At 34.2% G+C, this 13,596-nt stretch overlaps 1 protein-coding gene across 50 annotated transcripts in view; it reads left to right on the forward strand.

Moving 5' to 3' along the window:
* The window catches only part of mical3a (microtubule associated monooxygenase, calponin and LIM domain containing 3a), a 151,370-nt gene extending 139,797 nt beyond the window's left edge, over positions 1-11,573 (forward strand). For 26 of the 50 annotated variants that reach the window (XM_073929868.1, XM_073929866.1, XM_073929850.1 and 23 more), the window contains 3 exons: positions 3,706-3,805; positions 8,890-8,963; positions 10,624-11,573. In XM_073929868.1, the coding sequence (XP_073785969.1) occupies positions 3,706-3,805; positions 8,890-8,963; positions 10,624-10,808 (359 nt within the window). In that variant the 3' untranslated portion in view covers positions 10,809-11,573. The remainder of the gene's footprint in view (positions 1-3,705; positions 3,806-8,889; positions 8,964-10,623) is intronic. The other 24 variants (XM_073929856.1, XM_073929835.1, XM_073929845.1 and 21 more) reach the window with 1 other exon arrangement.
* The last annotated feature ends 2,023 nt before the right edge of the window (positions 11,574-13,596 follow it).

The raw sequence follows: 13,596 nt of genomic DNA on the forward strand, positions 1-13,596 counted from the left end.
TGTAAAACTTAGGGTAAAAAAACTAAGCTGTGGTTGCCAGAAATTTAGCATAAAACATACAGCAGAAATGTTAAGTGTACAGTAAAAAAACTGTAATCTGTGGTTGCCAGAAATTTAGCATAAAAAATGCAGTAGAAGTTTACGGTAGCAAAAATCGTAAAATTTAATTGTACAATTTAAAGTAAAAACTACGGTTTTCCTAAGAGAATTGTAAAATTCAAAGTAAAATACTGTCAGCTATGGTTGCCAGAAATGTATAAAAATGCAGCAGTAAAAAGTAAAGAGTAAAAGTAAAGTAAAAATACATGCTCTTTAGTTTACAGTATTCACACGATAAATTTAAAAGACAAGTTATAAAAAAGGCAGGTTAAATAACATTAATAAACACTAATGCCAAATTGAAAAGACTTTGAAACATGTATTAACTGCATTGCAACAAATACATAGCAGGTCTCCTTACAAAAGTATAAACCGATTGGCTTCATGTACTGTAGCAGAACAAATAGACTTCTGTCTTTACAGACATCAATAGCAAAAGTATAACAATATAAACGTTTGTAGTCTCAGACACAGAAAACCTTACCCTAATAATAAAATAAATAAATGGGTTACACTTTATAATACCTACACACTATAAATCCTTTATTTGCACTAATATACATACAGATAATAATAAAAAGGAGAACAATGAATTGTTCAATTGAATTACAATTTAAAAATTAAACCTTTGCAAATGGCATTCCATGTTGACTTTAAATCCAGTAGCTCCAATCACTTCAATTGTCCAGCAAAGTGTGTTGTTCGTATGGGTTTGTAATGCGGTGTGTGTGTGTAACTATACCTGTATATAACAGTGCTCTTACAGCACAGCGTTTAGCGTGGCTGTTCTTCCGACTGTTCTGACTAACTGTGGTTCTTCTTTCTCTGTTCCTCTTGGGAAAGCATGGGGCTGAGTGTTGGGGAGGCCCGTCACAGTGCGTCTCACTTGATAAGTTTAGCCTCCCTGTCCTCTGTTGTCCCCTGTCTCTCTCTGTTTTTTTGTGTGTCCGAGGACCTCTACTTTGCCTCTGTGTGTTAAAAGCGGTCCAGCAGCCGCGAGCACAGCCGTTCGGTTTGTGTTTGTTCTGTGTTTTTTTTTTTTTCCTTGTATGTTGCAAGAGCCGCTTCTCCGTCAGCTACGTCAGTACGTCATGCTACATCCAGGTTTGGCTCATTTCAGTGCTTGGCTTCACTTGTGTGTTTATGTATGTGTAGGGATTGGAGACAGGTTTTTTTTTTTCATCATATACTTCTGGGACTGTACTAGCATGAGCTGAGTCTGACATGTACAGATGTTCCCAGTTTTCTGCATTGATCATGGACTTCAGTTTTATGGCATGAGGGCTTTTTGTTCAACCTCATGCAGTACAATAGAGGAACGTCTATCTGCAGTGCAGGTAAAGGAGATTTATTTATAAGTGTAAACCAGAGGAGTTTAAAAGGGATGTTTCAGATTCAGTGCAAGATGTTTCAGCAGGTTTTCCTGCGTAATGGTGATTACCACTGGAAATTATTTTGACTTGTCTGTTTCTTATTAGTAAAATGCAAATGTAGTGGTTTTGGGAAGGCAATGATAGCAAGGTTTACCGCAGGGTCTTAAAATGTCTTAAATTTTAAAAAACTCAATTTTAGGCCCTAAAACAGGGGTGCTCAGATTTTTTTGTTATGAAAAGCCAAAAACCAAACTTTTTGAAGGCTAGTGGGCCGAAGGTAAATATAGTTGCCATGGGAAATGTACTAGTTTATTTAATACAGTTTAGAAATGACTAGAAAACATTGCATTATATTAACTAATAGAGTTTTTATTTACATTTAATAAATAAATTGTTACAACAAATGATCTCTATTGACAGTATTTGCATTTTTAAAAATGAGATTCATTTACAACATTTAGTTGAAAATTTGTATTTCAGTTTGAGATTTTTTTTTTGTAGCTCAGCAATAAAACTAACAAAAAGTTTGGTCTATTAGCATGTAAGAAGGGTCCGATATCAGGTAGGTGTCAAGAGCTCTACCTGGTGAAAGGAGGATATGGGGTGGAAGGGAGGATTATATAAATTAGCCAGTAGGGTCAAATCGGTGTATTTATTGTAGGCTTGGATCAACCTGATTAGATTATTGCTAATTACAGATGAGAAACCAGACGCAATCAATCATATCACATGCTCCTCTCGAAATTAGTTTGTAAAACTTTACTTCGAAGCTAAAACATTCGTACCATTTACTTATGAAATATATCCATTATTACAGTGGTTCTCAAACTGTGGTACGTGTACCACTAGTGGTACGCGGACTTCCTTCTAGTGGTACACGGAGGAATGAAATATGTCATGTATATGCTACATATATTTCAAAATTTATCAAAAATTATGTATATAATATGCCATATATGAAATATAGCCTATATTTCTGAGGTAATCTGCCACATTTTTTTAACCGTGTGGAGTTGTAGCTGCTTTACTAGGGCTACTACGCTTCTGTATTTTAATACTGCTCATTTTGGTGGTACTTGGAGAGACAATTTTTTTTCTGAGGTGGTACTTGATGAAAAAAGTTTGGGAACCACTGCATTATTATAAACTGTAGATACCTGACCTAAATTGTTTATAAAAATATTTTCTTTTTTTCTAATTATTAATATTATTATTAATAATAATAATAATAATAATAATAAATAACAATAATAATAAAACATTGAAACAATCAAAACTAGGACCAAGACTGCACTTAGAGCTGAAATAAAAAACTGTAGTGTTGCAAAATAGAAATGACATTTAAAATAAGGGTTTTATGTGAGAATGTATTTTAAAATGTAATTTATTTATTTATTTATTTATTTATTTATTTATTTATTTATTTATTTATTTATTTATTTATTTATTTTTAAAGCAATTTTCAGAAATTACTGATCCAGTCTTTTATGTCACTTGATTTTTTTAGAAATCATGATAAAAATAAAATGTTTATTAGACATAATTGATAAAAAGTGACAGTAATTGTTTTCACAAAAATATGAATGAAAAATAAAAATATTTATTGGAGTGTGTGTTTGTGTGTAAAAAAAAACTATTTTTTAACTCAAATACAATGTTTTTGTTTTTATTATTATTAATGAAAAAATAAAAAGATTCAGAGAAAAATCTTAAGGAATTTCTAGTGGTAATCGACATTTTGCTACCAATGCTGAACTTGTATTGAAACTGGAACGTTTTAGTGTGACATGTCAAAATGATTGAGCTAAAGTGGTGTAAAAGTGGTTTACTTGCATAATATCTGTGAAAGCCTCCCTTGGAGCAAGACCCACAACTGTAAAATGACTTTAGATGTTCCTTCTTTTTGACATCCAGCTGTGGCACTGACTTATAATAATAGTAGCATTCATAATTAATAAATGGAGCAAGATCCGCTGCCTTGAAAAAGACTAAATGCCTCAGAAGTCCAGTCTGATCAGCATTGATCACGAAATGCTGTCCAATCAGAAGCCGTTATCTCCACGCCATCCTCTGTGAGCCGGCAGTCTCGACCTCATTCCCACCCGACTCTCGCCCTGACAAAGACATCCTGGCTTGGCTGTCATCGCATTCGCTGTGTGGGTGTCCGTGTCAGGTCTGTGTGTCATCAACTGGTCAAGCGCTTCCTCAAGCTTCACCGATGTGCTTCTTGCAGGAATGGGTAAAAAGGACGATCCGAAGCTGATGCAGGAATGGTTTAAACTGGTCCAGGAGAAGAATGCCTTGGTACGATATGAATCCGAGCTGATGATATTGTGAGTAGACCTTCAATTTTATGAATTTTATTCACTTTGCCTTACATTTTCATATTTTTAATTAGAGCTCCTCAATATATTAAAAAAATATATCGTTATTGCTAGAGGTGTGAACCTACACTGGCCTCACAGTTTGGCTACAATTATCATGCGATTGATTCGGTTCAGTTTGATATCACGGTGCATTGCAGATGTTTTCCATCCACAGTTTAATATTTTACTTACAGCACAATAATTCTGTTATTAACATTTCGAAATTTTTAAATATGTATTATATGTATTTGTAATACAATATTGTCCACGAATACAAACAGTCAGATATTTGAACTGTACCTTTAATTTTACTTGCTCAAAGAAAACACTCTTTTTGAATGTATCAAACAAAACTCAAGTACATGCACAGCATTGTCGGGGGAGTTGTTAAAGGTTCAAGAACCCCTTGAGTATTTTCTTTAAGATTTTAACAGATTTGTTAGTGTTAAGTATCAGTTAAGACAATGTTAGCACCTGTCAGATTTAATTGTGGGGAAAACTGGATAATTTTGAGCTTTTGTCAGCTAATTTCAGCTGGGTTTAAAATAATTTTTGGGAAGGGATCAAAATCGGTGACGTAGTGCTAATCTGCTAGTGAAGTGATGATGCGTCGGTTTCTCATTATTATTAATAGCGGAGTTTTCTTATCCTTTGAGAAGAGCCTGTTCCCTTAATTCTGGCAACCACAGCTTAGTTTTTTTTACCCTAAGTTTTACAATTACTGCTACAGTAAACTTTATAAAATTTCTACTGTATTTTTTATGGTAAATTTCTGGCAACCATAGCTTGCTTAAATATGCTTTCCGAAGGCAAGGCAGACCTACCAAGCTGTGAAACCCAAATGACTGGATAAGACCGCGTCCGTGGACTCCATATACGGCACGCAGTATTTAGCCGTTCATGAAGTGTCGTATGTGTTTGATTCTATGATCCACGGGTTTGTTGGATGTTTTTGCCCGCGATGCTGTCAGAGCCGATACAGCAAAGCTGCTTGTGTGCAGCAAGCATTTTTGTTGGGAGAGCAGTACAAGAATTGGAGAATGGTGGACTGTCTTTTATCAGTTGAGTTTGTTACCATTCAGACACATCGCCTATATCTGTGCTGCTGTGTTGCCTATGTTTACAATCCTCCAGATTACTGGCAGGGCTAATGCTTAAAAAAAACAGGGCAAGAGATCTGCTGCACTGCTATCCACTGTGTCTGCATTCAGACGTGGGGATTGAGGAGGAGAGAAGTCCTCCTCATTTATAGTGTTTATATAAACACAATTATTTTTATAGTGATATAACAAATTAGGGTTATGTGTATATGAAATTACGAATAACGAATTTAGCAGGGCATTGAATTACTGTTTATTTCTTTGCATTTTAACTTTGCAAACTGTAAATACATGCGTCTCTTCCGGTTTGTGTCTAATTTTATGAGCCAACTGATAAGTTGTTTGCTCCCCTCATTTTCCCCTGCTCTGCTGGCCATGCCCACTTTTCTCTTTGGTCGCAGCGCTCCACGCCCATTATGATGCATTTTTTGAAAAATTTCTGAGGTAGACTTAATAGCAAGTATCGCTGTAACAGCCAAGAGGAGAGGAAGCATCACGCCAGCAGTGAGAGGGAAATGAAGCTTACTGCTTTCATTTCTCTACAGCAGTGAAATAGGGGCTTCTGAAAGACTGTCCGGCAAAAACACACTGTGAATTGTGCAAAGTTTCTGGGTTTTTAAGTAGTTTTAATTACTCTGGCTCGCCTCCCTCGTCATAGTAAGCTACTGCAATATAGCACATAAGAGATAGTAAAGTTAGTAAATTTTATTTATAAAGCACATTTAACTTCAGTGTGGCACTTACCAGTGCTGAACAAAACACCTTCTAAAACAGGAAAATAACAATAAAAGTAAGAATAATAGAATTACAGCAATAATGCACATTAAGGATTAAAAGCCTGGGAAGGTAATTGAATAAAAATGTTACTTAAGTCTAGACTTAAAAATAGAGAGAGAAGCAGCACTCGTCATGTCCGGTGGCAGCTGGTTCCACAAACGTGGAGCAGCGACTGCAAAGGTTCTATCTTTCAGTTTAAGTCGTGACTGAGGAATTAGCAGTAATTTTATTCGACCACCTAAGAGACAGAGGAGTTGACTTTAGGTCATAAAATAACTTTTTTATTTTAGTATGTAAATTTAGTTTTACTTAAATAAAATGGACATTTTTTTAATTGCTTATATAAATGAAGGTTTTTAAGTTTGTTTCACATAAGACATATTGTTATTATCATAAGACATATTGTATATTTTACTACTGCAGCCCTAGAATCCACATTAAAGACAGTTCACCCAAGAATGAAGATCTGCTGTTGTTTTACTCACAGGTTGTCCAAGTAGCTATAGGTCCACATACTGTAGATCGCTTTTTTCTGCAGTGGAACATTACAGCAGATTTTTAAGAAAACTGTGGTCTCTGGTGATTCATGTAATTTAAATCAGTTGTAATTATCACTATGACAATCAAAAAAACATATTCCAAAAATAGATACCCACGCTTCCTGATTATACAGTATAATGATGTTACAGTTGACTTGTATTGTATAAATCATAAAGGATCATGATTTTAGCTAAAATAGAAAAGTTCCACTGAAGAAAAAGTCACCTACTGCACACCTTGGATGACAAATGTTATGCATAAAGTATCATTTGAGCTTAAAGAATCATTTAGCAACATTTAATAAACAAGATTAAGCGTGAAACAGTTCTGACAAATGTACAAAGGCAGCTTTTTGAAATGGTTACATAGTTTGTAAATTTGCCCTCAGTCATATCTGTGTGCTCTGCCACGATTAATAATGAATTAACCTAATATTGTCTGTTAGACTAAATCTGAACAAATTAGCTCTAGTGTTTAATATTGTAAGGCTTTTCTTGGCAGGTTAGTTAATTAGAATAAATTAGATTCATTTAATTAATTGTCAGCCAGAATGCATTATTTATTTAATTGCCTTCCTCCAAAAGTGAAATTAGCCATTCTGTTGTACATTCAGGGCACTTTTATTCATTGTTTAAAAAAAGAAGAACGTACATCTTTCTAAACAAGAAAATCTCTAACGGGTATATTCACAGTATGCAGCATCATGGTGGCCAATGCATGTATTCGATTATGTTCTGTCCTATTCACATTGTGAGAATACAAGATGCAATTATGTAGTGACTGAGTGGCAATCAACTGTGCATCTACGTTTATACAGATAAGAACCAAATGCCTGTCCACTCAGACAAAAGTAGTTTCATTAATAAAACAATAATTCATAAAGCACAGTTTCATCAAGAAAAATGGCCTTCAGTAAAAAAAAAAAAAAAATTCCTCATTTGTTATCAACTCTTCAGTATTGACCATATACAATTGAAGTCAGAATTAATAGCCCCCCTCTTTATTTTTTCCCCCAATTTCTGCTTAACAAAGATATTTATTTATTTAACACATTTCTAAACATATTAGTTTTAATAACTCATTTCTAATAACTGATTTAATTTATCCTTGTCATGATGACAGTAAATAGTATTTGACTTGATATTTTTCAAGACACTTCTATACAGCTTAAAGTGACATTTAAAAGCTTAACTAGGTTAATCAGGTTAACTAGGTTAGGGTAATAATTAGGCAAGTTATGGTATAGTGATGGTTTGTTCAGTTGACGATAGAAAAATATATAGCTTAAAGGGGCTGTTAAAAACTGCTTTTATTTAAGCCGAAATAAAACAAATAAGACTTTCTCCAGAAGAAAAAGTATTATCAGACATACAGTACTGTGAAAATTTTGTTGCTCTGTTAAACATCATTTGGGAAATATTTAAAAAAGAAAAAAAATTAAAAGGGGGGCTAATAATTCTGACTTCAACTGTACACATGATTACAGTACATCATATTTCACTAGATGTTTTTCAAGAGACTATTATTTAGCCTAAAGTGACATTTAAAGGCTTAACTTTTGGACTCTCTCGCCTTGTTGGATTTGCCATCGTTCTGATTCCTGTTGATTGGTGTGTGTGTGTGTGTGTGTGTGTGTGTGTGTGTGTGTGTGTGTGTGTGTGTGTGTGTGTGTGTGTGTGTGTGTGTGTGTGTGTGTGTGTGTGTGTGTGTGTGTGTGTGTGTGTGTGTGTGTGTGTGTGTGTGTGTGTGTGTGTGTGTGTGTGTGTGTGTGTGTGTGTGTGTGTGTGTGTGTGTGTGTGACTGACTGCGTGTGACACTACTCTGCCTCTGATTGGCAAACGATGAAAATGTACTCTATCTAAGCCAATCATCACATTCTCGGTGACACCACCATTCACAGGCACACCAATCGTCATTTGTCATCACTGGTTGGTTATATGTTCCCCCCCAGCGCTGAACACACACACACACACACCTCTGAGAAAGAGTGTTCCTATGGCTGACAGAGATGCTGCAAACCACTTCATTGTTCTCAATTATAGTAACACACACTTTATTGTCAGTAACGGTTCTGCCGTTGTAACAGGGGAAACAGTCATTTAATTACTTGTTACTGAAAAAGTATTGCTGTTTATTTATAGCGCCGTTGTTTTCATCGCTGGTCATCTCAGAAATGCACTATTATAACTTTATTAACATTTTTAATTCTATACATTCACTTGCTGTGTTTAAAATGATTGACTTTAAATGTAAAGCTAGTTTAAAATGCATTGAATTTTCAATATAGTTGACAATATGAACATCCTTACGGATCAGAATGTGAATGCCTGTGCTGAAGTTTAATAAATGCATCAACTGAACAACCAAATAAAAGAAGCTTTTAACATTTGTGTTTGTTTTTATCTCCGAGTACTTGGCTTAAAGACACATCTGCTCATGCAAACCCCATAGTATCAGTGAGGATGTGTCAAGAATAAACCAGAAATTATAACGCTTTTATGACAGATGGATCATTGATGTCCACATGGGCCTTCCTAAGAATACAATGCCTTTGATTTTGCATCAAAGATTTTGCCAAATTCCTCATGAAACTATATAGTTGGTTTATTTATGTTTCTTCTTTTCTTTCTGCAGTGCTCGGGAGCTAGAGTTGGAGGACAGACAGAGTCGACTGCAACAGGAACTACGGGAACGCATGGCAATAGATGGTATTTACTCTCGTAATGTAATATATGTACATGGCTTAAAGACAAGATGCCCTGATCTAGTGTCTGCATCCAATGAAATGTGCAGAAGCTATTTTATATACAAGTGAAGAGTCTACATTAATATGTCAAATAACTTTTGTGAGATAGAAATGCCACAGAAATATGGACAATATTAAATAAATAATAATATTAAAAGTCTTATATTCACTGAAATATGATGTTGTAGGTTTAAAATACTTCTTAAGCAGGTCTTAATTTTTCTTTTTCTGTGTAAAGCTAGACAATTGTACAACAAACAATCCATCTTAAATTTACCAATATGGTTTAATTATGTTAATTAAACTATTTAATTTAAAATTGAGTTTATTATAGTTTTTAAAACTTGTCTTTTAAAAAAAAAAGGTATGGTAATAACAAATAAATAGAAATATAACTAGAGTTTGCTTGTTTTGACACATCATTTAAAGGATGTTGCTAAGAAATTGCTGAATTTTTATTTTATAGGGGCAAGTAAGAAAAAATTCCCAGGCCATTACAAAAAATCCTTAGCGTTTTACCCCCTGAAAGTCTGAAATTTCATTCATAACAGTCTTTAAAAAATCTTAAAGCGCTGACTTTATTGGACTGTTTTAAGTTATATTACAAGATGCGAAAGTGAAAGAAAGGCAGAAAGAAAGACTAATTTAGTAAACATCTTTAATTGAAATGAAACCAAAGTCAATTTATTGCTCAATTGATTTCTTGAAAATTGTGATAGTGCATAGTGGTTTAACTGATAGTAGCAAAGAATTAAAAGAAGTCAATTATTAAGAAAATTTAGAGCAAAATTTTAATGTACAAAAATTAACCTGGATTACTCTTTTGTTTATTTGAAAACCTCTTTTTGTCTTTTACCCATTAATAAATGCACTTTATGAAATTAATTGTCAAAATTAAATAGTCCAAACATTGTAATGACACAGACATATTCAGAAACATCAGTTAACTTAAAATTTAACTTTAGAATTGAAGGTCAGGGTGCTCCAGGTTTGACCAGCCCAGTCACCAGGTATGAACATTATTGAGCATGTCTGTGGAAGGATGGAGGAGGCATTGAAGATAAATCTTAATAATCTTGATGAACTCTGGGAGTCCTGCAAGAACGCTTTCTTTGCCATTCCAGATGACTTTATTAATAAGTTATTTGAGTCATTGCAGAGATGGATGGATGCAGTCCTCCAAGCTCATGGGAGTCATACACAATATTCAATCTTTTTCCACTGCAGCATGACTTTATATTTTATACTGTACAGTATTTCTGTTAAGTGACAAGACTTTTGTTTAAGAAAATTCAGAGCTTACTGTCCTAATTAAATTATTAAAAATCAAGGCATGATCATATTTTATTTTGGTAAAATAAGCCTAATCTAGAGGCCTTTGTTTTTTATATAAGACACTTCTGATACCAAATGATCAACTAGAAGTCAAGTTATTATTTGTTGTTTCTAAAACTTGCATAGGTGACAAGACTTTTGTCAGGCAGTGTACATAGCGGCTATAGCAAAACACACATTTTTTTTTTACAACAAACAATCCAACAGGAAAAAGAAACGACTGTTGTATTTCATGATGTATGGCCGTTTTGTCTTTTAAAAGAAGCTAAAATCCCCCCTGTCTGCAGATCATCTGAAGACAGAGGAGGAGCTGGCAGAGGAGAAGCAGATTCTGAATGAGATGTTGGAGGTGGTGGAGCAGCGAGACTCTCTGGTGGCCCTGCTGGAGGAACAGAGACTCAGGGAGAAGGAAGAAGATAAAGACCTGGAGGCGGTGATGCTCTCCAAAGGATTCAACCTCAACTGGGCTTAACATAACAATGTCCAAAAACCATCTAACCCGCCAGCGCTTCACTACAGGGAGTACAAAAAAAAATCTAAATCTCAGAAAGAGTCGCTCTTGGTTTTATTGGGCATGTCAACAACGTTTACAAACCTATTCATGAGCTCGATGGTGATGTTTTTATGAGGTTTCCTGGCACGACTCAGGGCGTTTTGTCCAATCGGCAGCCAAGGCAAGGCGTTCTCCATTTCGGAAATAAGGAGAACATAAATTTTTATTTAGTAATTTCTGGGACATATCAATCAATCCTGCTGATGTTGAGGAAGTCTGAGACTAAATGACTCTACATATAAAGCCAGTCTTGTTTATCAGAGAATGTCTGGTCAATCAACTGTTACGTTTTCAGTGACGAGCCGCTTTTTTTGGACTTCATTTCCTTTTAATGCGTTTTCTACATTCACTACTGACTGGAAAACAAAAGTACAAGTGTTTTCTCTTCGATCGCACTTCTATCCTGTGTAATATAACACACTATATAGGCATCAGACCTCCACGTGATGGACTTTCTCTCGGCGATTGACGCGCGTTTTGTTTGTAGCATCGACAATTGTAAATGTTCGAATCCATCGGTATCCACCTGATAATTCGAGAGATTTGGTGAACGATGGGATCAAAATGATCTTGATGTTACATACTTGCTGATGTCAGCTTCACATATATCCTGAAAGACGGTTTACAATCATTTGTAATCCATAAATATTGGATACTTGTACTATAGTTTACATAAACAGTGAAGTACAAATACATAGAGATTCATATATAAACCTCCAGATTTCGTAAGAGTGTATATATATATATATATATATATATATATATATATATATATATATATATATATATATATATATATATATATATATATATATATATATATATATATACACATATAATATACAGCCAGATGTGTTATGCATTTTGTTGCTTGGTTGGTTATGTGGTTTTAAATTGTTAGTTCACCAAAAAAATGTACATATGCTGTGGTTTTTTAAGACATCGGTGTGTCATCAGGATCCAGGGATATTAATATAGTTTTGCCTATATATAGTCTATATAAACTCTCAAAATGCTAGTAGTCACTGACTACTGATCACAAAAATATTCTTTGGTGCTTAACCTAAAGAGATTAAGCTAAAGTTTAGTTCACCTAAAAACTAAAATGTTAATAATTTACTCAACCTTTACTTGTTCCAAACCGCTTTTACCTTTTTTAATGTTAAACACAAAAGTAGATATTTTGAAAAATATTAAAAACGGGTAACCATTGACTTCTATAGTATTTTTTTTCCTATTATGGATGGTTACCAGTTTCCAGCATTCTTCATAATATCTTGTGTTCAACAGAAAAAAAGAAACTCATAAAGGTTTAGAAACGCTTGAGGGATGAGTAAATGGTGAGTAAATTTTATATATTTTGAAAAATGTTGGAAACTGGTAACCATTAACTTCTATAGTATTTTTCCCAATTATGCATGGTTACGGTTTCCAGCTTTGTTCAAAGTATCTTATTCTGTGTTCAACAGAAAAAACAACAACCTCATAATGTTTTGGAACCACTTGAGGACGAGTAGATGCTGAGTAAATTGTAGATATTTTAAAAAAACTGGTAACCATTGACTTCTGTAGTATTTTTTTCTATTATGGATGGTTACCAGTTTCCAGCATTGTTCAAAGTATCTTATTTTGTGTTGAACAGAAAAAAAAACAGAAACTCATAATGGTTTGAAAGCACTTGAGGGATGAGTAAATTGTAGATACTTTGAAAAGTGTTAGAAACTGGTAACCATTGACTTTTATAGTATTTTTTTCCTACTATGGATGGTTAGAGGTTTCCAGCATTCTTCAAAGTATCTTATTCTGTGTTCAACAGAGAAAAAAAAGTAACTCATAAGGGTTTGGAACCACTTGAGGATGAGTAGATGGAGAGTAAAGTGTAGATATTTTGCAAAATGTTGGAAACTGGAAACTATTGACTTCCATAGTATTTTTTCCTATTATACATGGTTACCAGTTTCCGGCATTTTTCATAGTGTCTTATTCTGTATTCAACAGAAAAAAACAGAAACTCATAATGGTTAATGGTTTGTAACCACTTGAGGATGAGTAGATGGTAAGTAATGTGTAGATATTTTGAAAACTGGTAACCATTCACTCCTATAGTATTTTTTCCTATTATGGATGCTTACCGGTTTCCAACATTCTTCAAAACATCTTATTTTGTGTTTAACACAATAAAACTGAAAATCAAAGGTTTGAAAGCTCTTGAGGGATGAGTAAATGGTGAGTAAATAGTATATTTTATGTGAACTATCCCTTAAAAAAATGTAAAATCCTCCCAAGTGGCCTGAAATTGAGAAAATGAACAGCAGATTTACACTTTTTGGTGAACTTACATTTTTAACGCACCCACAGGTTTTAACTTTTTTTATTTAGTATCAAATCAGATGGAGATTTTGGCCATTTTCACATCTAATTATCTGCCAGCAGATAATTAAAACAGTTGTTTTTTGGTAGTGTGTGTATTTTCCACTTTCTCCAGATTTGCAGCGACATGCCTTTCCTTAACTTTTCCTGCAACCGCTCTTCACATCCACAGAGTTTACTTGTGTTGTTTATAATTGTCTTTTCTAAAGTTTTTTATCACATGAAAACGTTTCAGCACCTCAGACTGACACCAGTGCTGATCAACAGCAGAAGCTTGTAGCCATACTCGACTCAGAAACATCGATACTGCAAACAAACATGCCTTCTTCCTAAGTGT

This window comes from Danio rerio, chromosome 18, assembly GCF_049306965.1.
Source record: "Danio rerio strain Tuebingen ecotype United States chromosome 18, GRCz12tu, whole genome shotgun sequence".
Lineage (NCBI taxonomy): Eukaryota > Metazoa > Chordata > Actinopteri > Cypriniformes > Danionidae > Danio > Danio rerio.